The sequence below is a fragment of the Wasmannia auropunctata genome, unplaced genomic scaffold, assembly GCF_000956235.1.
Source record: "Wasmannia auropunctata unplaced genomic scaffold, wasmannia.A_1.0 LD336064.1, whole genome shotgun sequence".
Taxonomy (NCBI): domain Eukaryota; kingdom Metazoa; phylum Arthropoda; class Insecta; order Hymenoptera; family Formicidae; genus Wasmannia; species Wasmannia auropunctata.
Genome location: NW_012026826.1, coordinates 489,508 through 515,533, shown reverse-complemented (window position 1 = coordinate 515,533; position 26,026 = coordinate 489,508). Strand labels below are relative to the sequence as shown.

The 26,026-nt window shown below is 43.0% G+C and overlaps 1 protein-coding gene across 1 annotated transcript in view; it reads right to left on the bottom strand.

The window, feature by feature from the left end:
• LOC105450258 (polypyrimidine tract-binding protein 1) overlaps nt 1-26,026 on the bottom strand; it is a 332,980-nt gene that overhangs the window by 255,690 nt on the left and 51,264 nt on the right. The window contains exon 2 of the mRNA XM_011690014.1: nt 5,729-5,885. Coding sequence (XP_011688316.1) covers nt 5,729-5,809 — 81 coding nt within the window. The 5' untranslated portion in view covers nt 5,810-5,885. The remainder of the gene's footprint in view (nt 1-5,728; nt 5,886-26,026) is intronic.

The window sequence follows — 26,026 nt, the reverse complement described above, 5'->3', positions numbered from 1 at the left end:
ATGGAATATTCGATGCGACGTGCCTCGCGACGGTGAGGGACGCCGCGAGGCTGAGCCCGACATAGAAAATTCAAATCAACCCTCCCCGTCGCGTCGCGCCCCAGGAATCTTTCGCGAGAGAAGCCCCTAATCCGTGAATCATTCGCGGATTCTACCCAAATCGCGACAGTATATTTCTTCTCGTTATTTAAACATGATAATAATAAAAACAACACAACGTACACGGAAAGAACGATTTTGTTGAAAGGTCTAAAAATTTTGCTGAATACAGATCTGAAAATAATTTTTGGTCAATAATCAAAATAATTTGTTGGAAAGTTAAAAATGATAGGCATTGCTATAAAACGTTTTGTTCTATCATTTTGACATTCCAACAAAATTATTTTGATTATTGAACAAAAATTATTTTCTGATCTGAATCCAGCAAAATTGTTCTTTCCGTGTAGACTCTAGTTTATTTATAAAAGAAATACACTCTAGTTTATTTCAATATTTTCACTGCGCAAGTCAATTAGATGTAAATCGTAATTCACTTTTAATTGTTCTTCATTAAAATCTAACTTGATTTTTTGCGAGGCAACAGAGAAACGAATTCCGACGAAGCTATAAGAAAATTTGTCAAGTTCCGTTAGAAAATCGAGAAAATACAAACGTAATACGTAATCAAATTAGGTGCTTTACGTAACCGAAAAGAAGGACCGGGGACACGCGAGAGAGTTTGGCAGACGTGCAGCTTGCCAAACGGAGGCCCCGAGGACCCGTCAAATTTCAGGCAATATTGTCGATTGTTCCGACGTGTTTCGACGACAATAACCTGCTCGAGACGACAATAACGCGCTCCCGGGGGCAAAGGACCTCCGATCGAGCATGCAGCGCGACGTGTCCGGCCCTAATTCCACTGTTTGCGTATGCAAACGAAGAGACGAGGTCACCGACGGGGTGCCGGGATATTCATGCGCATTTCCATCCTCTTCGTTTTGTCGTGCCAGCCGTGTACAATAAACGTATATGTGCATGCGCGCCGCGCCGAACGATCAAGCGAGCAATCGCGGCAGCTCGATAAGGGCGCCGTGTATTCGCGACAAAAATCATCGCAAATACAATTTCAAATAAAATTAATGCGCGCGCGAGATACAACTCACAACAGGTGCGTGTAAATTAATTCGACTTGATTGCGCTGCACACGCGGCATCCAAATTCTTAACCATGAATAATAGACAAATTAACGGACGGAAACGAAGAGAGGGATGGTGGGGAAAGGGAGGCGATAAATAAAGCGCTATAAAGGGAATGAGGATGCGGGGAGTTTTGAAAATTAAGCGAATTTATTACGACGTCGCATATACCGCCGCTCTCGTTGTTAATCAATTAGCCGATATCTCGCCCGGCGCGAAATAAATATCAGGCGAGTAACGTTTATTAATAAACGCGCGCGGCGGCGGCGGCGGCGGCAGCGACGCGGGTGGTCCGCGAAATTCGCCGTACGTATACCTCTGCGTCGCGAATGGAAATTAATTCGCCGCTCCCCGCAACAATCAAATCGTTCCGAATTTGATGCACGCGTTAGCCGCTCCGTGCTTTCGCTCGCTCGCCCGCCCGCTCCCTCGCTCTCACTCTCTCTCTCTCTTTCTCTCTCTCGTGTGCGCACGCGATGCGTGCGTCTGACAGGTGGGCGGACGCGGCGGGGAGCGCGGGGCGCAAGTGGAAATAATACGAATGACGTCAGAGCGCCTCTGGGAGTTCGAGCGGGGCCCGGGATCCCGGGGTATACGCGGGATCAGCCGACCTGGACGCGATTAACGCAAAGAAAAATGTTTCCCCGCGAAGCTGAGCGGGAAGCGAGCGATCATGCACGCGGCGAGTCGCAATGCGATGCGATGCGATGCGATGCAATACGACTCGGGCTGTAGGCTCGGCTTGGTCAAGGCCTAGCGGTATTCGAAGCGACGCTTTGTGAAATGACGCGCCCTTTAGGCGAGGAAAGAGGCACCGGCATCGCCGGTACATGAAAAGTCCTTCCGGTCGAATGGTCGCGAAATTGATCAAAGTGACGCGCGGTAATTCGATCCTCAGCGTAATCTTCGCTAAACATCAAGCGAAGAACCCCGCGGGCCTGTCCGCGAGGGTTGCTGTTTCAAAAGCGACGACGAGAATACGCAACGGAGCTTTAACATCGCGACACAATGACGCCGAGAATCGTATAACAAACCTGAAACAGATCTGACAAGATGGAGCGAAATGTTTACTGCACGAAAAGGTTAAAGGCAGTCCATGAAGATGATAATATGCCACTTAATACACACGAAAGGAATATTATAATTGCGGGATATATTTAGAATTTATTCCTTATAGGGTTTGTACTATCGAAAAAGAAAATCTGATAGTAATGTAATATAGCTATCGAATGTATTTTGTTTAACATATTGGGGCAATATTTAGTAAATATTAACAAACATAATAATAGTAACGAACTGTTTGGTAATAATTACTAAATATTATTATTTAGAAAAGTAAAATTGGCGTTCAGTGCGTTTTGGTTATATTAACTGAATATCCGATTGAAATTATTTCGCCAAAGCTTTAGTAATCATCCAGGCTTGATTATTATACACATTACCAGACTTTCTTTTTCCCAGTGTATCCTCTGACAGTTATGATAAATACCGCTATATCGCTCTCCAAAAGCGAGACCGATGTTAATAAAATATAAATATTAATCAGATAAAAAGATTAAGATGTGAAGGTTTAACGGGAGTATAAGAATCTTCGCCGGTGGTTAGCCGCGAGAACACGAGGGGATCGGGAAGGGGTGGGGGGGAGGGGAGAGGGATCCTCGTACCGACGGGCATTGTGTATTAAAATTAGGGGAATACATTAAGCGAGTTAATGTTATTCAGCTTTTTGTTCGCGGCGCTTCTATAGAAGCCGGTTTTCTTTTGCCGGCAGCCCGAAAACGCCCTCTTCTTTTCTCTCCCCTTCCCCCTCTCCCCGCCCCCTCGCCGACATGAATCCGCGCGTTGCATACTTCCCGCGACGAGCCGACAAACTTCCCCGCATTGAACTCTTAAAAAAAACCTTATATACACCGTGTCGCCGAACTATCTCCACTTTTCTCAACTGCCGGAGGACGAGTTCACGAAGGATATTTTCAATATCGAACTTCAGGATACTCCCTACGCAAGCCGTATACACACGGCTCGCCTCTCGAACATGAAGTCGACCCCATTCTCGCGAGAGATGATCGTAACGGGCGAGTCGGGCAAAAAGTACAAGTAATAATGTAAATATTTGATTAATTTCGAGCGCGAGATTTTTTACTTCCTATACGATAATGGAAATAGCGTTTATGGCAACGGACTCATATACGTGAGCGGTAACTTTATATTCCACACGGTTATTTTTACGCTGGAAATAGTTTAATTAAAGTTAAAAGAGTATAGCCACACCGGGGAAATACGATACCGCGGAAAACACAATGGGCTGCTCGGCGGCGGTAGTGAAAAGAATCGGGAATAACGCAAAGGGAGGAGATAAAGTATCCCCGGATCCTCCTCTCAATCGCCAACTATATACCTGTCGTTGAAAGCACGCCTCGCCGATCTCGTTTGAGAGGTTCCCCGCGCGCTGCTGCACACGTAAAGAGGAAGGTAACAGAACGCATCTTTTCGCGACGACGAAGAAGATAAGTTGCGCGAGTTATCTGATGTAATAAGATCTCACCTCTCTCTGCACCGACTCTCCCGCGCATTTCAGACGGACCCTTATTTTTCGTCCCCTTACACAACACAGGTAACACAGGAACTCCCGGGGGTCACCTCGTACATACATGTGTACCGCGCTACGATCTCATTCAATTATTCCGCTCATCGATCCTATCCTCGGATCGGAAGAGAGACTCTCGCGAACGTGCAAGAACGCGAGGCCACAGGTGTATTCGCGAGTAAATTCGCGCTCGCGCCGGGAGTTTTCGCGATTGACGAACTAATAACGTTTGTATTGAGTCGAAACGGTGAATTGTAAAACGCAACAGCGCGAATTCGCTAAGCATCGACGATGGGATGCGGTTGCGGCTGTAAACAACGCGCACTCACTAAATTTTTTTGGAGTAAATCTCACTCCAAAAAAGATTGAAAATACTGCCACTCGGCCACTTGAGTGGCAGTATCTTCATTCTTTTGGAGTGAGATTCATTTCAGAAAATTTAAAGAGCAAGGAAGTGGGCAATGAAATTCTGGAAAATTTGCAGTCGCGCGTGTTTAACAACGCATATGCACGCGTGCGCGCATGACAACCGGTGAAATCCACCGCGCGCGGCCGATTATTATCTCGCTTTTTCACCGCTTAGTATATCGGAAATGTGACGGGGAAATTGATCATTTCTCTTGCACACGGGAAATCCAATCTCTATATATGATCTTTCACTCCGATGAAATTGCAAATGTGTCACAATATGCGATTTTATGTTTAAAAAGAGAGAAAATCCTATTATTCTATAAAAAAATATTAATGCAAGAAGATAATAATATTAATATCTTCCACATAAGGCAGAATTTACTACAGTTTAATAATAATGTAACGTATAGTTTTACACTCCAGACTAAAAGTTCGGAAACACCGATAAAAACACAGATAAACTATATTTTGGTTTTGCAATACTTATTATTGAATCTGAAGAGTTATTGTTAAAAAAATATATTGTTGGATATTTGAATAAGTAATCCCAAAATGTTAATTTTTAAAAAAGTTTTCAAACTTTTGGTCTGTATTTAATATTACATCTCATTTTCTTCCCTAGAACTGTTATTCTTCTCTAGAATAGATTTATTTATACTTATTTTATCTTAGTCTAACTTTATCTTGAGATTGCATAGATTTACTTTGTCTTAATTTTAATTAACTTCTTTATCGTATTTTAACATGTTTTGAGTCGCATCCCTCACACTTGCGCGCCGCTATGAATGCAACTATTAGCTTTCACGCAAAGTTGATGTAAGTAGCATAATGGAATGTTGATGGCTGTTGTTGCTTGTTTATTTCAGAGCGTGGAAGATCGCCGAGAGTAAATTAGACGCGCCGGCGCGAGCCGCCAACCCGCCCCCGGTTAGCCGATACACCGCGTTCTATACTCCCCTTCTGTACGTTGGAAGTATTTCGGACGGAATTTTAATTAATATCTCGCGGCTTGTATAGGGTGCCTCGCGCGCGCAAGAGCGCAGCGTGAAGCTGTAAAAGCCGAGGGATGAAAGACGATACCCGATGTGCTTCCGAAGACCCCGCCAGGCAGAGAGAGGGGATGCTTTTATATCGGCAGTAAAACGTCCCAATTGCTCCGAGGTAAAACTATGGAGAAGCGAGAACCGGCGGGAACACGGTCCCTTTTCGGATAAAAATGTTTACAATCATCGCTAAAATCGCCCGCGGCGATTTTATAGTCGACCTGTCAAAAAACTATATCGGTAGAAAATATCAATTTGAGAGCGATCGATGATGCAGCTTGTACGCTAACCTCAAAATTATCTTTCGCTGCGATTTGTATATTTTCGTTATTATTACGTGCTGCTTATTTGCGTTTAAATAGTACGTTTATTAAATACGCTTATGTAAATACCAGGGCGACCAGGGGCGTAGCTAGAAATTGCGTAATTGGCTCTTGGTGGTACTTTTGTTATTGTCGCGCAACTCGATTCTTCGTCGAGAGGGTTTGCCTCCGGAGGATAAATCGACTCACCTTTATTCCAAGAGTAGGCGTCAGCATCCCGTAGTCCGTAATGGGTGGCAGCATAACAGGGGGTAGGTTTGTCATCATCATAATGTCTAAATTCTTCACACGTATTTTCCGTCGGTGTATCGAACACAGATCAATTTCTATTGCCTATTAGACCTACCTGAAACACACAAAAAAAAAGAAAAACGTTATGTAAATGTTAAAGAATGCTTGGAAACTTAAATTTTAAAAAATGCTTCGAAACTGATCTCTCTTTCAATCTAATGACCAAGAGAAAAACGTTACAAAGAGCTGCTAAAGATATCGAATACTGCAGAATTGTAAAGTAAGAAATTAACTTAATTAACTGATATCTCGAAGCTAACTTGACAAATTAAAGCCAAGAAATCAAAACATTTAATTTACCCTGGGTAAAATCCCATTCGCTAGTGATACCGCAGAATTCGTTTAAAATAACAGCTGTTAAAGTTTTACACACGCGGACAATATTCGCCGCGACCGCATCGACTGACAGACTTGTCGCTTTGTCGCTAAATCACCGAAACGCCAATCGATTGTGGTAGTACAAAGCGGCTGAAGTGATGGAAGCTTCCGTACAAAGGGCCGGAATAGTTTCGTATCCCAACTTTTCCATAAACCGGTAACGCACTGTTGACATTTCCGAGTTTAGTCCCAAAACTCGCGGCGAAGCCCGAGAATTCGGTTAAAATTTTGTCGCGAAAGCGCTCGCCCTCGCCACGCCCGCCGTCGCCGGTCATAGTTGCATAGTTGCACCTCAATTATACAAACCACCCAATTACAAAATTAATCCATTAAGCTCGACGGTATCACCGAGGTGCACCTGAGTTCGGACGTACAGATCGGATCGCACGAAAGTCGAAGATCGCGCGATTACGATTGCATTAGTTTGATAAAGCCGCGGTTGAGACCGCGTCTCAGAATTCGGGCTTGATTAAAGGTCCATCTGCAATGAGAGTAGTAAGCTGTAAGAAATTGAGCTGTAAGAATTATAGTCAAATATAAGAAGAATAATCGATTATGATTAATCAATTTCTTACGGCTTACGACTTATTACTCTCATTATAGATGGACCTTGCCTTTATCTCAAGGCAATTACATACAAAATTTCGTAAGGTGGTGAGAAGTAAGCGATAAGAAAATCGACCAATCCCAATTAAATATTAGGTTGTCCATAGCCTCAAATACTCAATTGAGATTGGTCGATTTCCTTACGCTTACGTCTTACGATCTTATATGCGATTTTAGGTGTGATGGCCTTTATCTCGATATCGAAGATCCGCGAGAGAGCGATTAAATAATAGCACCCTCGAAATAATATGACGATAATCTATAACAAGATTCTTAAATCCCTTATACGAGTCTTTATAACTCATAGCAATGTTAACCAACAGAAAAAGGACATTAACCTGACTAACCTCAAAATCTATACACATAATATCCAAATTGTCAAAAAAAAAGGTTTATATTTCATATCAATAATCATTACACCTTATAATAATGTTTTTACTTTGATGAAAAATCCAAAAGCGAAAATTTCATAATCGAAATAAGTTTTTTTTTTTAAATACAAATCAATATTAGTATCTAAAAACTTTTTATCCCAAGCAGCTGCTATTCTCTGTCTTCTCTGATCAAAATTTTCTCATCCTTTCTACATCTGCAAGATTGAAGATACGCATGTACATTCACAAGTCAATAGCTGGCGTCGCGCGTGTGTCGCGCGTGTCCACTGCATCCTGTCGAATATGGGACTTCCGTAGCCCACGTTTTGCCACGTTCGCGCGTCGTACGCTCGGAATGGTAACCCCCGTCGAGAATCCGTGACGGAATCGTTTCGGCGGGATCTTCGATCCCGGGGTGCGAGGTAGTCACGTATCGCGTCGGCTCTGAGCCGGTCTAAGTGCTCTTCAATTACGCGGCGACGCAGGCAATTATGAGCGTAATCCTTTAAGATTTACATGGCAGACACGCGCCCGCGACGCGCAGACCCGGGTTTTAGAATCGGCTGGAGAAACGTGGCTGGGGGAGGAGGGGGCGGGGGAGACACGCGGAGGAGCCACTTCCGGCGGCTACGAGGCGTACGGCGAACGCCGTGGAAACATGGCGTTCGCGGAAATAGAGATTTCGCGAGGGGTCTTACCTCGGATTTGCCGGTTAAGCCGCCTAGAATCGTGCTGTTACAACGTTTCCCGTCTCTCTCTCTCTCTTTCTCTCCCTCTCCCTCTGTCTATCTCTCTACCCTCTTCTGCACTCTATCCTCAACCTTTCTCCTTCCGTCCCTCTCGTCTCTTACTTTCAGATCGCCGAGAGCCACGTGACACCAATCTAAGTTTCGAAGTATCTTTCTCCTTCTATCTCTGTCTCTCTCTTTCGCTCGCGCTCTTTTCCACTTCATAGTATAGTACCTTGTCTTTGCACTCCACTGCTCTCGCACTGTCTCATTTTCCCACTCCGTTGACGTCAACAACAAGCGAGATTATTCGTTCGCGAAAGTTGACCGAGTTGCTAAACACGCCGGGGCGCTCTGGAGTGACCGTAAACAATGGAGTGGGAACGATTGTGTCGGCACGAGCCATTGAAATAATGACCAGTAGCCGGGCGTGTAAATTTCATATTAATTACGCGAATAAAGCGCACGATACGCTTATAATTAGATGACATTTCATTTCGTAGAGCGCGCTTTTATAAAGCCTGCCTAGTTCCACTAATTCTGAAATAATTGTACGAAGCGGCGAAATATTATTCGTGCGACAGTTCCGATAGAACGACGCGCGCGAAATCGAAGAGATCGAGTCTCATATACGAGAGACGACATACGGACGCGAACATATCGCGCGTCTCACGCGTGTCTCCCGCACGATTCTGATCTATTCGGAAACTCCTCCGAAAGAGTATTTCCAACGAGGTGGACCTGTGGTATGAAAACGAAAAATGAACGTGAGAAATTCTGACTTTTCTCTCTCGCGAAACGAACGAAGAACACGGAGAGGGAGACTCTCGCTGGATGGGTTAAAAAGCCGGGGCCGACAGTAATATCGAGGCCGCGCTTCAATAAACAAGGAAACAACGGGATGGCAAACGGGACGGTGAGGAGCGATCGGGCGTGTAATAAATTACCGCAACGGCGGGGAATATGAGGCGCCACTTTAATGCACCCGCGAGATCCCCGGCGCGGTCGCACGGCCCACCCCTTCCCCCACAGCCCTCACCCGTTTACCCGTGTATCTATTGTGCAAGCAGCCAGGTATAGGGAAATCGAAATGCGTCTGGCGGCCGTTCCTCGCCCCATTTTCCCTATCCCGCCCGCCCGCTCGTCTTCTCCATCGCTGCTTTTTTCCTCAACGGCACCCGGATATTTTATTCAACGGCACTCCGCTCGCGCGCCGTTTGATATTGCAGTCTCATTGCATAAAAATCCAAGGCCTGCATAAAACAGCCCTTCGCGCCCACCCTTCCCCCTTCCCCACGCGAGAGCCCGGACACCGCGGTACACGGCCGGAAGACCGCCGTTACGGCCGTAGAATGGGATGCTCGCGCCACGATCGAATCCCGAAGGGGATTTCCAAATGCAATTTCCGACGAAGTGCGTCAGCTCATTAATGTTCCGGAGTATAGCATATCCCCGTGCTAAAACGGTGTAAAGAATCCTCCGTCGTTTCCACCGTGTCGCGCATCTGTTTATCGTATTAAAGTGCAATTCAATTATTGCTATTCCCCCCCTCCCCCGTATAAACTGTGCATGTACATACAGCGTCAAATCACGGCAGCGCAGGCACGGTCATCGTCACGCCCCTGGTTAAGGGTTAACGCGCGTATCCGCGTACCTCTCATTGAATTTTTCCCGTGGCTTGAATACCGATGGAAATATGCGAAATATGGCGTGCCGTCCCGCGGGAGGTAAAACGAATTTTGAAAAATAGTTCGCACACGCACAAACACACGTGCGCGCGCGCACGCATGCACCGTCTGCAACGCCACGCAACAAATAAAAATACGCGAGATACTCGGCGCGTTGCGCTTGCGGACGCTTACGACGTATCGCTATAGAAATCATTTTACAATACCAGATCTCAAACATTTTTTAAATACGAAAAAATTGGCCATTTGTTGACGCGGAAAAAGTCAATGTATGTCGACTGAAAATTAAGTAACGAATTATGCTCGATATAATTTGTCTGTTTTGCACATAGTTGGAAAATATTTGTTAGAATTTAACTCATTTTACACGTCTTAAACGATCAACCTAAATTTTTATGTTAATTTAATATTTTAATAGATGAATATGTTCGAAAGTAACAAACATCAATCGTACAAAAATTAACACCAGAAAAATTTAACACTTTGAAAATGACATACTTTGAAAACAAATTGTGAAAACTTCTTTCAGTAAAATTGACTTGTAATGTTAAATTAATATTTACATCTTTTATTCATTTATCTTAAATTAAAAAAAAAACCATTACTTTTATGTTCATTTTATTCATTGTTTATTCACTTGTTCATAACTTGTGTTATTTTAATACTAAGAAATGTTAAATATCAATTTAACATAAAATATTTAAATAATATTTGTATTATGTTATCACATTATGTTAGATTCACTTACAACTTGTATTATTTTAACACTAAAAAATGTTAACATCAAAATGTTGTTGTGTTCAAATTTTCTATTGTGTAAACAAGAAACAAAAATTCAATAAAAATATATTTTAATAATATCGCCGGATCGCGATAAGCGCGACGGGAGCGCAGTAGTAAATAATACATTTCTCAACGCCCGTTGAATTAAATATTTTTCTACTTAATTATAATTAAACGTAATTATATAGCAATGTAGACAGATTTCTACTTCGCCGCACGTCTACGATTAAGGATCATCCTTGCATGATGGAAGAGCAGAAACGGCGATCCTTCAGCGAAATCTTCCAATATTTCTTCATCTCGTATTATCTCGAGCGCAGCAGCTCATCGCGTGAGAGTGCAGTGATAAAACAAGTTATCGCTATAACAGCGAGATACGCGATGCGCGCTCCTCCATAGGAAAATGTACATGAATTTTTTCGTACGTGTGCTTTAAAGCGGGAGATTGATAAAGGGTAATCGCCGGCGGCGGTATCAACACCTGGCACTTAATCGCAATATCAATATTGCAATTATCCGAGAGCCGCGTGCTTACATTCGCTTATATTTTTCTTCTCTCGTATAGCAATAAAACAAAAACGCACGTAATCCGTACAAAGCAAGACGATCGCGGCGTTTTCAAAAAAAAAAAAAAAAAGGGTTGTACAAGCACAAAATATCACGCAGAGTCGCAAATTGCGATCGCCAATTAGGATTACGCCGAATGGTCGTTCGGTCGACGATATTCGCGGTATTACGATTCGCGAGCGCGGTATATCGAATTCGAAGCCTTGATATCGACCGCGACACTCATCATCCGGGATCACGGCCCATAATCCGAATCGATCCCGCGTCAATAGCTAGGCACACAAGAGCGCGGGGCTTTTTTTATGGATCTGGTCCATGGGTTAAATCCGAAGGATTAAGCCCGGTGGATTGAGTCCCGGGCGGACCTGATCTCTCGTTGTCCACTAACGTGACTTCGCTCACGCATCCTCTGTTCAAAATTCAAATTCGTTAATTAGCGACTTGAAAATTCGTAAAAAAAAAAAATTTAAGAGGTTCTCTTGGAAACTTCTAAATCATTATATAGAATTTATTCTACCTTCTATAATTTGCTACTATTGTAGCACTCATTGAAAGAAAATCGGATAATAATCAAGCCTAGATGATGGTGGTTACTAAAGCTTTGATGAAATAATCAAATGCTCAATCAAATGCTCGGTTAATATAACCGAAATCAACTAACGCTAATTTACTTTTTTAAATATTAACACAACTATTAATATTTATATTAATACATAGTTCGTAGATTTAATTTTAAATATTGATAATATTTAGTAACTATTACTAAACGGTTTGTTACTATCAGCTTGGTAATATACTAAATCTAAATATTGCACCAATATATACCAAACCAAATATATATTTGATAACTATTACCAGATTTTCTTCGATGTCTGCCATTCGAAATCATGCAGCTACGAAAGAAACGGTCTGCTAGGCTTGTTTTTAATATACAGAATGCGATCCGCAGAATTCGTAATGTAACGCAAAACCGTCAAACTATCCTTTGATTCTTCTCCGAAAGGTGGAATTGACTCTTTAGTCGCATTGCAGTAGCAATGATTGCGCATCTCCGCGACACAAGTGCGTATACATATATGATAATGCGTATACGCGCTCCACGTTCTAGAGTTCTCGTTCGCGGCGCGTGCAGCAGGCGGTGCACGCATTCCGGATGGCGGGCTCAAAGCAACAATTGCGCGCGTTATTCCGCATTAATACGGATAAAGCGGCGGTGGCGTGTCCACCGGACCCAGTCCTACCCTGGGCGACGATCCTCGTCTCCCTTTCTACCCGCCTCTACCTCTTTCTCCTTCCATTTTCCCCCTTGTTCTCGTGTGCGCCACCCTCCGCGTTTCTCCCCATCTCTTCCCTCTCACCCCCCCTTTTCACTCCGCACATCGCGCGTTTCCCTCCGGCCACGCTCGATTTCCGCATTCTCTCTTTGCTCCCGTTCAATCTGCCGCACGCCTCTCCTCGCTCCCGTGCTTCTGGCGTGCCAGCACTTTTCCCGTCGCTATACAGTTTGCATTTGATTAATTCTGCATTCACTTACAGTTAATTCAGCACTGATTAAGCTCTACTTCTACTGCTTCTGCTATTGCAATAGAAAGAAATCGTACAAGTGGAAAGAAAGAAGGAGAACAGCGACTCGGGCGAATGTCAAAGGAGATATAAATCTATTATTTATTTAGTCTGTTGCGACAGTGATCCAAATTCGTAAAAAAAAAGGTCTTAGTTCATCCATCAATAAAAGAAAAAGGAACAGAAAGAGCTTATCTCAATACTTGCTTTCGCAAGCGAGTGAGAGGCACGCGGTTGTTTAATGGATGTGAACGTGAGAATGGAAGTGTCAAAGTCGACGATTCCCAACGGCCGCGCGGAGTTAACGCGCGTTATTTTCGGGAAGTACGAAACGGCGGCGTCGCGGGCGCTCCGCGCCAATGACAAATTGAACGTGTCGCACAGCTTTCAGGGGGAATTTTGGAAAAAAATTTTTTTTCTTTCTTTCTCCCGCCCGGTTACAGAATGCGCAGTGATGTATTATCGGCACGAGCCACGACGTTTTCCGACGCAAAAATAAATTCCTTCCTATCGCGAACGTTCGAGCGCGGCCGGCGCAACTTGCCGTTTTCCAACCATTTCTGCAATTTACCGTACGTCCAAAAAAGACTTCAGATAAAAACAGATACGATGAGAAATATGAGCTAAATACCGAAAAAACGATGTATACGTCGTGTATAGAAACGGATCGTATCCCCCATCCAAAAGCTCAAATTTCAAGTTAATTCATGTATTTAAATAATGAAATAAATTTTTAATATTAAAGTATTGTATATATCGCAACAGAAAAGTTCTGATATACGAACATAATAACGAATTCAATAATCATTGAAAGAAAAAATGATGATACACATGAGTCTTAAATAAGGCTGACCATACATGGGCATATACTACTGTGGATTTAACATGATACTTTCTCCGTGTGTCTTATTTATACTTCTGGCAAAAATAAAAGTTTTATAAAGCATACGTGGCGAGGCAATAAAATAAATTAAACTGCAGTTCACGAAATACTTTATGCATCGTATTTCACCGAGTATCTTAATTTAGCGCCTAAGTTAGTCTCCGCGGGCGACACTTACGGTATGTTCGTACTCTCTTGCCTTTCGCCCTTTAAAAGTATTTTCCACAAGGGGGCAACATTCGCTGAGAGAGAGAGAAAGAGAGAGAGAGAGAGAGAGAGAGAGAGAGAGAGAGAGAGAGCGCATAGAACGGCCGTAAGCAGCCATCAGCGGGGGGAGCGGTTCTTGGTCAGCACGGCCCGGAATTTGCGACGCGTGCTTTCAATTATTTCACAGCGCGCCGCGATCACGGAGGGTGCGTCGAAACGACTGACAGAACGGCCGGGGTGCACGGTGTCGAGGCAATTTACATTTTTAGCCAATATTCGAGCCATTCCAGCGCCGTCAGCTCGGTCGAACGTAATACACCCACGTTCATCCCCCGTTTTCTCGACCCTCTCTCTCCCTCTCTTTTTACTCTTTTACTCTTACAAATACCGATTTCACGCCGTCTCGTTGAAGTTAGCGTACCTGTTGCCGGATTCGACAGAGTACAGTATTGAACGCCACGAATTAAGATCTTGAATCTCTGTCGTTTTGTATCGTTCAGCTTAATTAAATTGTTATTTTATTATTATCTAACATGTATACACTTTTGGCTATAAAGCCTTAATTGAATTTTCTTGAAAAATGCAGTAAAAATCAAGAACGCAGTAAAATCTTAAAATTGTTATATAGAAATATTACTTTTTAACAAAGCTGTTTTAAATTTATTTTGCGTTAAATATAGAACGCCAATTTGTGGGGATGCTCTATACTTACAGCCAAGATCGTATATTTTTAGTTGTCCCATTCCCCTTTCTCGTTTTTCATTATTATCATAATACTTGGATCGACTTGACAAATACGAGCTAACTACCTATAATCCGCCGAGCGTTTCCTCCGCCTGAACAAGCAGGAGGATGGCAGAAAGGAGGGCACCCGCGGAATCCTAGAGAAACCTCTCTTGCTTCCTTCCAGCTATTCCCGGAGGAGCGGCGGATACCCAAGTTAGGCACGGATCGTTAATTCTGCTATGAATATGCCGAGTTACGGCACAGTTGCAGTCTTACTTAACTGATATATCCTCTAGCTATCGTCTTCTGGCTGTTTTGACTACGAGTTTATCTCGAGTAGTTATATCTAAAAACATCAAGGTCTATATCTATTACGCAATGCGCGAGGTAGGGTTTCGTTTGCCGGATTTTCTGATTGATATATAAAATCATCGAAATTTGCTGAAGCGTGTTGCAAGCGCCGTCGAACGCACACGTTCCTTCCAGCGTGCCTGGCCAATAATGCAAGATCACAATGATTAACGTCATTCATCGCGGGCCGATGAAAGATCAATTTACATCATTCATCAAAATGCCTTAATACCAGGAAATTCCCGATTGTGCGATCAGACAATCGCCTCATGGCCCTTCCATTATCGCAGCCGGCCCATTATATAACGATTGTTGCCGGACGATAACGCGTTCGACAAAGCGCGCCTATAACAACGTCGCGGTACGGTTTCTCTCTCGCCGCGAAACGCCGCACAGAAACATTAGCGTCGAACATTAGCGCGCGGGACGCTAATGTACTCGCAATCAAAGTAATCGACGTCGATAGACAGGCCGTCCGGTGTTTCGCGATTATCGGGTACCTACGAGATCTCGCGAAACTGGCGGCGGATCCCGGGCAACAGGTTCCGCGCGGGCGGGCGCGCGCGCGTGGGCTCGCTGCTGCAACAGCGGCCACACGCCGCACCGAATTGAATTCCAGCCAGATTGTAAATGCGATTGCAGGCGGCGGCACGTGTCACGTTACGACATTAAAGCGCGCCGGCGTCATCGCGGATAATCGATCGCCATTGTTTCGCTCGGAGCGAGAGAGCTAGCTGCAGCAGAGAATTAGCGTTACGCTTATCAGCGGGGGCCGTTGTTACTTCTTTTTACGGTACATTCACTCCCTACTACCTCCTAATTCTGTCGCGATATGCATATAAGATTGAGCGAAATGGTACAAGTCGCGAAAGAAAAATCCCCCCTTTAGAACGCACAATTATTTTTACTTTATCTTTGACAAAGAGAGTTTGCTCCTTCTCGTAGAATCGTAAAAAGGTATTATGACGGAAAAGCTGGATTCTCCGCGTTAAATCATGCGCCCCAATTTCGCGCACCCCGCGGCCAGGAGAGATGAGATATCCATAATTTCGAGGACTAAATACATCCTTGATATCAGCGTTTATAAAAGAGGGGAAAATAATTAGGAGTCCTTTCTTCCCCTCGCTTCTAACAAGAGGAATTTAGAAGGCTCGTGAAAACAAACGATATCTCTGAGGAGTCGCTCTCCTGCACGGCGGAGTCTCCGAGCAGCCTCCGTATGGAATGCATTACGCAATCCTTAGACGGCGCCGAAGGTAATGCGTCCCAGACGAGGAGGCGTCATCCTGCGAAAGCGTGCACGGGGTTTATAACGTAATAAATTGCGGTTCGTTAAACAGTTAATGGAGTTCGTCTAGCGGCACCCCCGCCGTCGATGGAATTACGAAGAGGCAACGGCGGAGGCGGCACGGCGGCGGCTTCCCCCCTGCACGGCACGCTCTGCGAATTATTATCGACAGGTTAATCCTTTGGTTACGAACAGCTGCGAAGAATGTGCCCCACGGCTATTGAGCTAGGAACATGCAACCAGTGAAAACCTTAACGCTTATACTTGAGCCACGGTGGAGCGGAATAGTGGTAAAGTTAATAATATCAGGGATTTTTAAAGATACAATGCTCTTCTTAAGTATTTTGACATGAAAATGCCGAGAAAGAGAAAGAGAGGGGAAAGGAGAGACTTAGGGGAGAGTTGCCAAATGCGTACCGGTCTCATAAAGCGTACCTCTTCAATATTTTATAGTTCCACTTAATAGAAGTAACATTTAGTAACAAAAATATGAAGTAAATAAGAAATGTGTAAGATAGACAAAAAATGAACAGGTTACATCTTGTTGATGCTATCAACATTTTAAAAAATCAGATACAATTGATGTAAATTTTTGATCAATTTATATAGCTGATACTAATGTAATCATGCAATTTTTAATTGAATCGTTATTTTTTTCTAAAAAAAAGTTTATGATAGCACATTTTATATTCATTGTATATACATATTTACAATTATTATAAAAATTATAATATATCAACATTTTTATCATCTCTGTCCAGTTTCCTAAATCGTATCTAATCTAATCATCATAAAAGTTCTTATATCGTATCGGTACAATTTAGGAACACTAATGTATCTTTATCTTTAGATCACATGACATAATCAACATTATTTATTTTAACACGATCGAAGTTATTCTGTAGCAAGTCTGTAGAGGAAAAAACCGTCATCGAGTTGCGTAAGTAAAACAGCTATTGTTTGATAAATTACAATTAAAGTAGGTATAAATTCGTGATTCTTTTATCAATCTTGTGTTTTTAATTATTTCCATTCATAAATTCAATAGTTTAGAAGGAGATACTATTAATAAAACTCACAGATACGATTTAGGCGACCGGTTTGCTGAATCGTGCTTTTGACAGCATGTTACAACAAAACTTAGAACAAATTAATTTACTATTAGTGAAAGATTTAACATGTAATATTAGATGCCTTGAACATCAAGCTACAATTTCCAATGTTCGTTTGCATTCTCAATAGTGGAAGTCAAATGTAAAATATAACCAAATCTTAAGTGGTACGCATTCGGCAACTCTCCCCTACATTTTGAAAAAAATATTAGAATCTTTAAAAACAATTAAATTATAAAATAGGCCAAACTAACAAGCACTAATAAGGTGACGCTTAAATATAAAATTTATTCAAAGCAAATAGGCGCGGTATTACGGTTCGGCTTTACTTAACCTTCTTCAACCGCAAGAAATCAAATTAGCAAAATTCATAATTAGCAAAAAATACATAAGTCGTATAGTCGATATATAATAATAACTTGATAAATTAGTGCAGAAAAACGACTCTCGTAAAGTAAAACCGAAACATGTACCGCGCATATTTGCTTTGAATAAATTTTATATTTTATATTTAAACGTCACCTTATTAATGCTCATTAGTTTGGCTTATTCTATAATTTGATTGTTTTTACATTGAGCTTGCCTCATATTGTTAGTTTAGAATCTTTATATTTCTTATAATTCGTCGGAAGGAATATTGCAACAGAGTAGCTTAACGTTATACACGAAACAAAATTTCCGCAGTCTCGTAATAAACCGTAAAAGTCTCGTCCTATTAATTCGTCCCAGGGAAGACAGCGGCGAGGCTGCAAAAAAGAAATCCTCCTCCATTATGGTTAAGCAAAGTGCGAGAACGAGCATCTTTTTAATAATTTGCCGCGAAAACGCGTGGCAGCGCGGCGATTTAATATCGGCTCAGGAAGGACAATGCTGTCAGAATATCTTTATGAGGCGCAAGCTTAATTACCTTCGGCATCTCGCGCCCCTATCCCCGAGAGCGCGCAACACAAGCCCTCCTCTTCCCCCCTTCTTCTCTCCGCAAGAAATTTACTATCTTTCTGGTGCAGGGAGGCTTGGTGCAGAGAGGTGCAGCCGCTTTCCCGACCCCTTTTTGGTCCACCGTCTTTACACGCGCACGTGTATCCGCCCGCGCGCGCGCCCGCACACACGTACACATTCCGCTATGTGTGTCTTAGTCCTGCCGACGCGACGTCGCCGTAGCCTCAAAACATAATTAAAATTTTCTAATTAAGAATTTCGATAAGGAAGCGGGCGCGCTCGCTTCTATATCCCGCAAAAGAGACGGCTTTGCCTTGTCAGAACCTCGTCCTTTCTTCCCGCGTCCCCCTCGTGCCGACGAATCCTTTCGCGACCCTCCGCGCGTTCGCCTTTGCCTTCGCCTCGTTTAATATCGAGGCCGCCCCTGATGCACCCTCCACGTTTACCGAATTAACGAATCCGGGAACGCCGGTGGCGGCCCAAAGGCGGCTCTCTGTATATAGAGAGCACCCTTCTTCTCTTACCCTCCTCCTTTTCATTCTTCTCCTGACCTCGTAGCTCAACCGAAAGTCGATATCTCAGCTAGAGTTTGATTTAATTCGGCTGCTTATCTTGAAGTTTTGTAATCACAATATATAGAGTCTTGCGCGTGTTAAAATTACTATCGATATCATCCTTATCCTCCCTTTCGCAAATATTATTATACATACCCAATGCTCAAATAAGAGATCAATCCACACGCTCCTTCTATTCAAAATTATTGAGTATAACGATTGGCATTACGGCTGATAAATAATCAATCAAAATATAGCGCAAAAAATACCTTATAGCGAAACGGATGCGTTTCGGAAATTGCACGAGGCACCTCTCGTGCCGTCGAAATCGCGCATTATCGACGAAATATCGAGACGTCGGATGCGAGACTGGCAAGAGGGATAATCGAAGGACCGGGCGCTTCGAATCGCGAGAGGATCAATCGTGCGAATTACGAAGAGACGCGAAATACCGGTGTTACGTTTCCAGCTGTATATCCCCCCCCCCTCTCCGACCACCCACCCGCCGCGCAACTCCTGGGACGAAGACTTAATCAGAATAACCGAGATTCCAGACTCCGGGACTCCGAGCCTCCGAAGCACCCAATTCCCGGGTTAACCTCGTTCGTCCTTGTAACTAAGTGCCGCGATCCTGTCGTGGATTCTCGTTTCGGTGCTTAATCGACTCGGCGGCTGCTCATACACGTCGCTGATCGAAAACCAAAATTCTCAATCGATCGATCGGCACGGATGTCGACAAATTGAGACGTGAAGAATTCCATAATTAGATCCTCGGAGAGAGGAAGATGTGCGATCTAAGATCTGCGAATACGATAGACATCGCCATTTATTACGAATCTGCGGAGATATACGAGTAAAAAAAACCGGATGATGTGCGTTTCTATGAAAATAATTTCGCAACAAAAATAAAATGTGTATTAAATTTAAACGAGTTTAAACGAGTTGTTATATCAAGGTAATCGCGTATAGGTACTTTCGGCGAATAAGTTATTAATTATTCGGCAATTACGTGCGAAGCGTTACAAGTTTTCTAAAAAAAATAAAAACTCATATATCATGCAACAAAATAAACCTGCGATTGGCGGATTTTATCGGCAACATTTTCGCCAATACCGGGCTGAAAAAGCATTTCGAGCGCACATTTGGGAGCCCCAATTAATGCGCGTTATGACTCGCGCGCGCAAATCAGTGCATTTATCGGCATTGCTCCTTGATAATTACTGCCTCGCTCTGTAAATATTTTTTAATAGATTGGATATAAACAAAAACGCAAAACGAAATTTTAAATGAATAAGCTGATCTACATCTCGGGACGGCTGCTGTTCAGACGGTAAAAAAAAAAGTTTCGCGAAACGTGCAAGAGAGACCAAAAACTCGCATTATGAAATACTTCAAATTGGCCGAGGAATTTATAATCTAGAGAAAATACGCGACGCCTGATACATTCTGCATATTTGTGATGTAATATCCCTTAATAAAGCTTTCGATGAAAAATGTCTTTTCGAAATTCCTCAAGGCCCCCCATTAGCACCCGAGAATTTCACCAACACGCTCGCGGGTTAAGAATGTCGTGCGCCGAAAGGATTTCATCCCTGTATTAACGACGTAATGAAGATAGAGCAACTCCCGCTCGAATCATATGCCGCTGCCCGTTTTTCCTGCAACAGATTCCGCATGTCCGCAAGTATATACATGCGGAAGTTTCATCTTCTGTCTGAGAGTTTCACCTGACGAGAACAAGCGCGTTTTACGTGGCGAATGTAAACGAGAGGGAGATGCGAAAGAAACATTAATTCCTGATGTACACAGCGAAATGAGATAGCATTAGCAACATTCCGGGCAAACGAGCACGAGCGATTTACCGCGCGAATGACTGGTATCGGTGGAACCCTGTTTTTCACCCTCCCTCCTCTACCCCCTCCTCCTCCTCCTCCTGCTCGCCGCCGCTCTGACGGAAAATTGGAGCCCGACACTAATTGAAAGTCGATTGAATGCGATGAATGCATCGGTTTGGTTTGGTTCGATTCCTCCGCTCTGCACGCCCTCCCCCCCCCCGCCCCTCCCCATCCGGAAATCGCGGCATTCTCATTTCTTCCTCCCTCTTGCCGAGGGTAACCTCTGTGTCTTTGTTGCCGCGGGAAAATACACGGAAAAGCTTTCGATTCGCCCGGAGATCTCTTTGTGCCCGAGCGAAATGCGGCGGCAAAAGGGGGCGGTATTTAACCCTTACAACCGCGGGGGCCTGGTTTATACCACGGCCGGAATGCAATCCCGCGGATTACAGCGTGCCTGACGCGAGTTTATTTTGCATTTGCGCTCAAGGCGGATAATTTGCATTGAGGGCGCCAAGTGTCTCTCGTTCGGCGTTTATTCCAGGATCATATAGGCAACGAATGAGGAATTCTTTTTTGTAATATTATGCACGTGATACATATTCCTGCATTTAAAAAAAAATTACGGACTTTTACTGCCTTGGCCGTAAATGATAAAGCACTTTCAATTTATTGCATTTGTTTAAAAAGAATAAAAGACGATAAATACAAAAACCAAAGGAAAACTGACAAAATATTAAAAATTGTTATAAAAATAAATATTATTTTTCAATACAACTGATATTTATTTTTCGTTTGATATAGAACGTCAATTTGTGGAAATGTTTTATATTTATATTTATATTTATAGTTATATTTATATTTATAGCCAAAGCTGTATTTTTGGTACCTATATAAATTTACAAATGCATCTAATGGCGTTGTAACACCTATTCCAAAAAATCAGCAATTTGATCAACGTCATAGATTCGCGCCGAAAAGTCGACAGGACATCGTCGGTGAGAACGGCTGATCAATCGTCGCCCTCGACTACTGAGATTCGAGGGGAAACCTATTAAGAATATAACGATCGCGCTCCAACACCCGGAGCAGCAGTTATACCTCCGTGTCGTATTTTGACGGGGCGTCTGCGATTTCTGCTGACGACACTGATACAGTTCCAAGACCCGAATGCAAGTTTCCCCCGAGCACCTTCCTCCGGAGGCGCCATGAGGCCCTCTCAACGCCCGCGCGCCCTCGATGTCTAATTAGTTATTACTAATCGTCGTGAGTAGTTCGGCAGTAGTTCGATTTGCGAGCGCATTCGCGTCGCGGCGATGCATTGAGCGAGGGCAAGGCGGGAAAGTGGGAGGGGAGGAGAGGGGAAAGAGAGAGAGAGAGAGACACGATGGGATTTCCGAGAAACTCGCGCGTCAGAAGGGTAAAGGTTGCGCGCTCTCCACTCAAGTAGCCGAGCTATATGCGGAAACTCGCATCTCCCGTTTAGCGATGACATTTAGCGCGCGTGTTTTGCATCTCGAGTGACGTAATGAAATTCGAAGCATAAATTTAATTTGCTCATCAGTTTTCGATTATCTTTTATCCCTCCCTTATTCGTGTATCGATGAAGCATCACGATCGGTGCGATCCATGAAGACGATACTGAGGCTTATCTAGTTAGTAAACGTTTAAATTAGCTTAAACGTTACATTTCTATGATTTACTGTTTGCGAGACAGTCGTTCTGATAACGGGATGAAAAATTAGATCCAAGCGACGAAAGCAGAAACCACGATAGAGATGAACGATACCGCCTTCACTGCTTCATTTTTCGCGAGATCGTAAACTCAGCCGAGACAAGTTGCGCCTTCGGGATGTGGAAACAAAGAATAATAGCAGTTTTACTTTGAAAAGTATGCTAATATGACGCGCCATTGCGACAATAAAAAAGAATCTTGTCTGGTAGTCAACTATTATTTATTACTATATTATTAGTTTCATCTGCACATTTAAGCTTTCTATTCCTCGATCTATCGTAACATATTTCAAACTAAAAAAAAATTTATGAAATATTTCGAAAAATTAGTAGCCTCTGTAAAATAATAAAGTTACATTTCTTACAATTAGTTGACAAATTACAGTCAAATATACAGAATATATGTCTATAGAAAGTAATTACAGATGTATATTTAAATTTCCAACCGTTCGTCATATTTTAAATATTTTAAGTACAGACTTTTAAAATTAATTTTATAACTCGAATTTTTATATTATTTATCGTAATAGATTATCCTTATTTATTTCATGAATTTATTTATGTTATTACACCGTCGTTTACTTGATCTCCCATTCTTTACTTCATTTAACGAGTGATCATTAATTTTTATTTTATATTTTTTTATCAGTTCACATATTTATGATAAAATTTTCTTGTGTCGTCACTTTTAGGCTGTACTCTTAACTCTAAGATCACTCGGCTTACGAACCGCGATGGGAATCGTGACTGATACAAACGTATTTTAAAAATTCACGTTAAACCATGTCATGTGTTGTGGAGAACTTTTCTGATTATTTGTCAACTTGCTGAAGATATAGCTATGAATTCGAGTCGAAACATTCATATGTATTTCAAGTTAAAACAAACTTTGTAATATTATGCACTAAAATTCGCATTCGATTCTCATTAGCCCACTTTTTTTATTTACTATAATTACAGATATTGTATGTTTAATTTGAGCAATTTATTTTCGAGAGAGATGCGGAAGTGAATTTTCAAAAAACACCATGCTACTTTAATTTAATAAAACCCACTTCCGCGTTATTTTGAAAGCAGATGGAAATCAAACACGGGCCGCAATTTAATTAAAAAGAAAAAAAAGGAACACGCAAATGGAGCGCGCGAGGTAAATATCCGCGCGCTTTTCAAATAACGCGCATTTGCCGCGATAACAGTCGCTCGATTCTCAACCGCTCGATCACGCGGCGCGCAATCGAAATCCGCATCCGAATTATACAATAAACGGCATCGGCCCCACGCCGTTATCGTTACCGCCGATCTTCGCCGATTGCGCAACAAATCAAATATTCTCTCTGGCCGATGCGCCGATATAAACTCGACACATGTTTGCGATCGAATTCATTTCAGAGATTAATTTCGGGCGCGAAACAAAAACGGCGCGCGAATCGTATCACGCGCGATGACATCCCAATTAAGACTTGCGCGGTCAATAAAAGATTAATCGAAACCGGATATACGCGCGGATATATAATAATTCGGATCGTACGCGCGGACTCCCCGAAAAGCCGGCCGTTCGAAAAGCTATTTATAGATGCAACGCGCAATTTATATTCGATATCGCTCGGAAAGCTCATCTCCGCGCGTCGGTTTGTATGTATTTTTTTTTTTTTTTTAATTTAATGTCGCAAGAATTGCGGCGAACGAACCGTTATTCGTTAATACCGCAAATTGACGTTACATGAGAGACAGGAGCGCGACCTAGGGCAGCAGCGCGGAGGGCATGGACCTGGCGCAAACCGCGCGACGAGAGACGAGCACTGTCGAACGCTCGACATCGGCGATTCCATTTGACAACCGCCTGACTGTCCGCTGAACTCCCGCGACGCGCTCTCGCGCGCGCGTCTCCGTAACCGGCGCGATACCGGTCGCCTCGTTGCATCATTTATCGCAACTGCAGAATGACGGACGAGCGTCTCTCTCGAGCCGTCGAAGACCAGGAGGCATCGAAGATTGAACGACGGGGGAGAGACGAAGGGATGGTACACGAGAGAATCGAGGAGGAACTACGAGAGAGGGCGAGTTTCGAACGGGGGTGAGGACGGGGAACGTTGTCGGCGTTGTCGAGGACTTCGGGTATTGTCTTCATGCTCAATATTTAATTAATTCGGCTGCTGCTAAGGAGTTTACTCTGGAGGTTGAATCCTGGGTTAGGCTAGGCCGGGTTTAGCATCCCCGACGAAGCAACCGCGCCACCGTACGCGTAAACGGAGGGATTGCAGAGAGAGAGAGAGAGAGAGGGGGGGGATTGAATTCCGTCGAACTGACTCTTGACAGCCTCCGGATGCTTGATCGTCTTAGCACGCAGAGAGATGTCGCGCAACAATCGCGACCGATCGTTCCGTGTAATTGGGCGGCTACGTGACGACGATTGTTACATGTTAATACGGCTAAATCGTGAACAAAGATGGGACATAAGTGTTGACACTATACGCTAGACCGCTAAATGTGAATAAACACGAGTATAAAAATATAGACAAAATGTTATTATCGACATCGACGAGACGCAGGCAAAGAATAAAAGATTATATAAAAGACGCACAAAAGCCAGAAGTCCGACGTACACATGAAATTAAATATTAAACTTGTACAAGACGATGGATTTTCAATAGCAAGAGAAGCGTTCTGGACTACGTCCCAACTGCAATACTTGCGTCGAATTCCTCTTTTTCCCCCCCCCCTCTTTCTCTTCTTCTTATTACCCAAGCGAGCGGAATACGCGCGGAAATTAGATGCCGCGTTTCAGAGCGGAAGTATATCGCGGCCATTCGGGTTCTTTTTAATTTCGCCCTCGTCTATTATTCTATCACCGCTCGGGGATCGGGGCGAAAGCCAAATGGAGGCGGGCTACACTACTCCGGATGGGAATCCCCGCGTGGGGATGTGCCGATAATTCTATGAATCCGGAAACACAGCGAGTGCGGGGTTTCTCTTGCCCGGAGTTCTGGAGAGCCCATTACCCGGATTACTTTTCCGGGCATTTTCTATCGGCGGTCTCTCGCGGCACTTAGAAACGTCCGACTCTTCCTGTTTCCGCGCCGTTCGAATGCCGCGGCTGATTGATAAAGCGCATCGACCGTGTATCGATGTAACGTGTTTTCAACGCGCATCCGCGGCATTCTCGCGATATGTGCACGAATGAATCCTGCGCCTTCGAGAAAAGTCACGCATTTATCGAGGTAATGAATAGTCATCACAGGGAACGCCCAATGTTTATTAAACTTTTGTATCAATACCAATATATTTGTATACAATATATTTGTATCAATTTGTAATGTTGTATATCACAAAAATAATTGCGTCCCATTTATCTGTGATTTACATAGGCCTAATACTCGTATTACATGAAAAGAACGATTTCATGGAAGTATTTAAAAGTACATATGAGATGATATTTTAAAAAAAGTTATATAACATAGACGTTTATTGTGAGTCACGTTTCGTTTAAAAATCAACTAAAATAATTAAATAGAAACAAAATTAATCTAAAAACAAGAAAGCTAAAAATCAGAATAACAGATATACGAGATAAAAGTATCTAAAAGTACATCAGACGAGATATTCAAAGTAAAATTTAATGTTTTAAGACATAGACATTTAGTCACGTTTCGTTTGTAGATGAACTGATAATTAAATAAACAGGGTATGAATTAATCTAAAAGAAACTAAGATAAAAACGGGGTGACGGATATACACAGAGATGAAAGAAAATAATTAAGATTAAACCGACATGATAAAACCCTGGCTCTAATCTGCGAACGATAAAATGGCGCTTAATGGAAGAAGTGCGGAAATTTTCGAAGATGACGGGAAAGGTGCGGAAAAGGTCAAGAACCGAAACTTC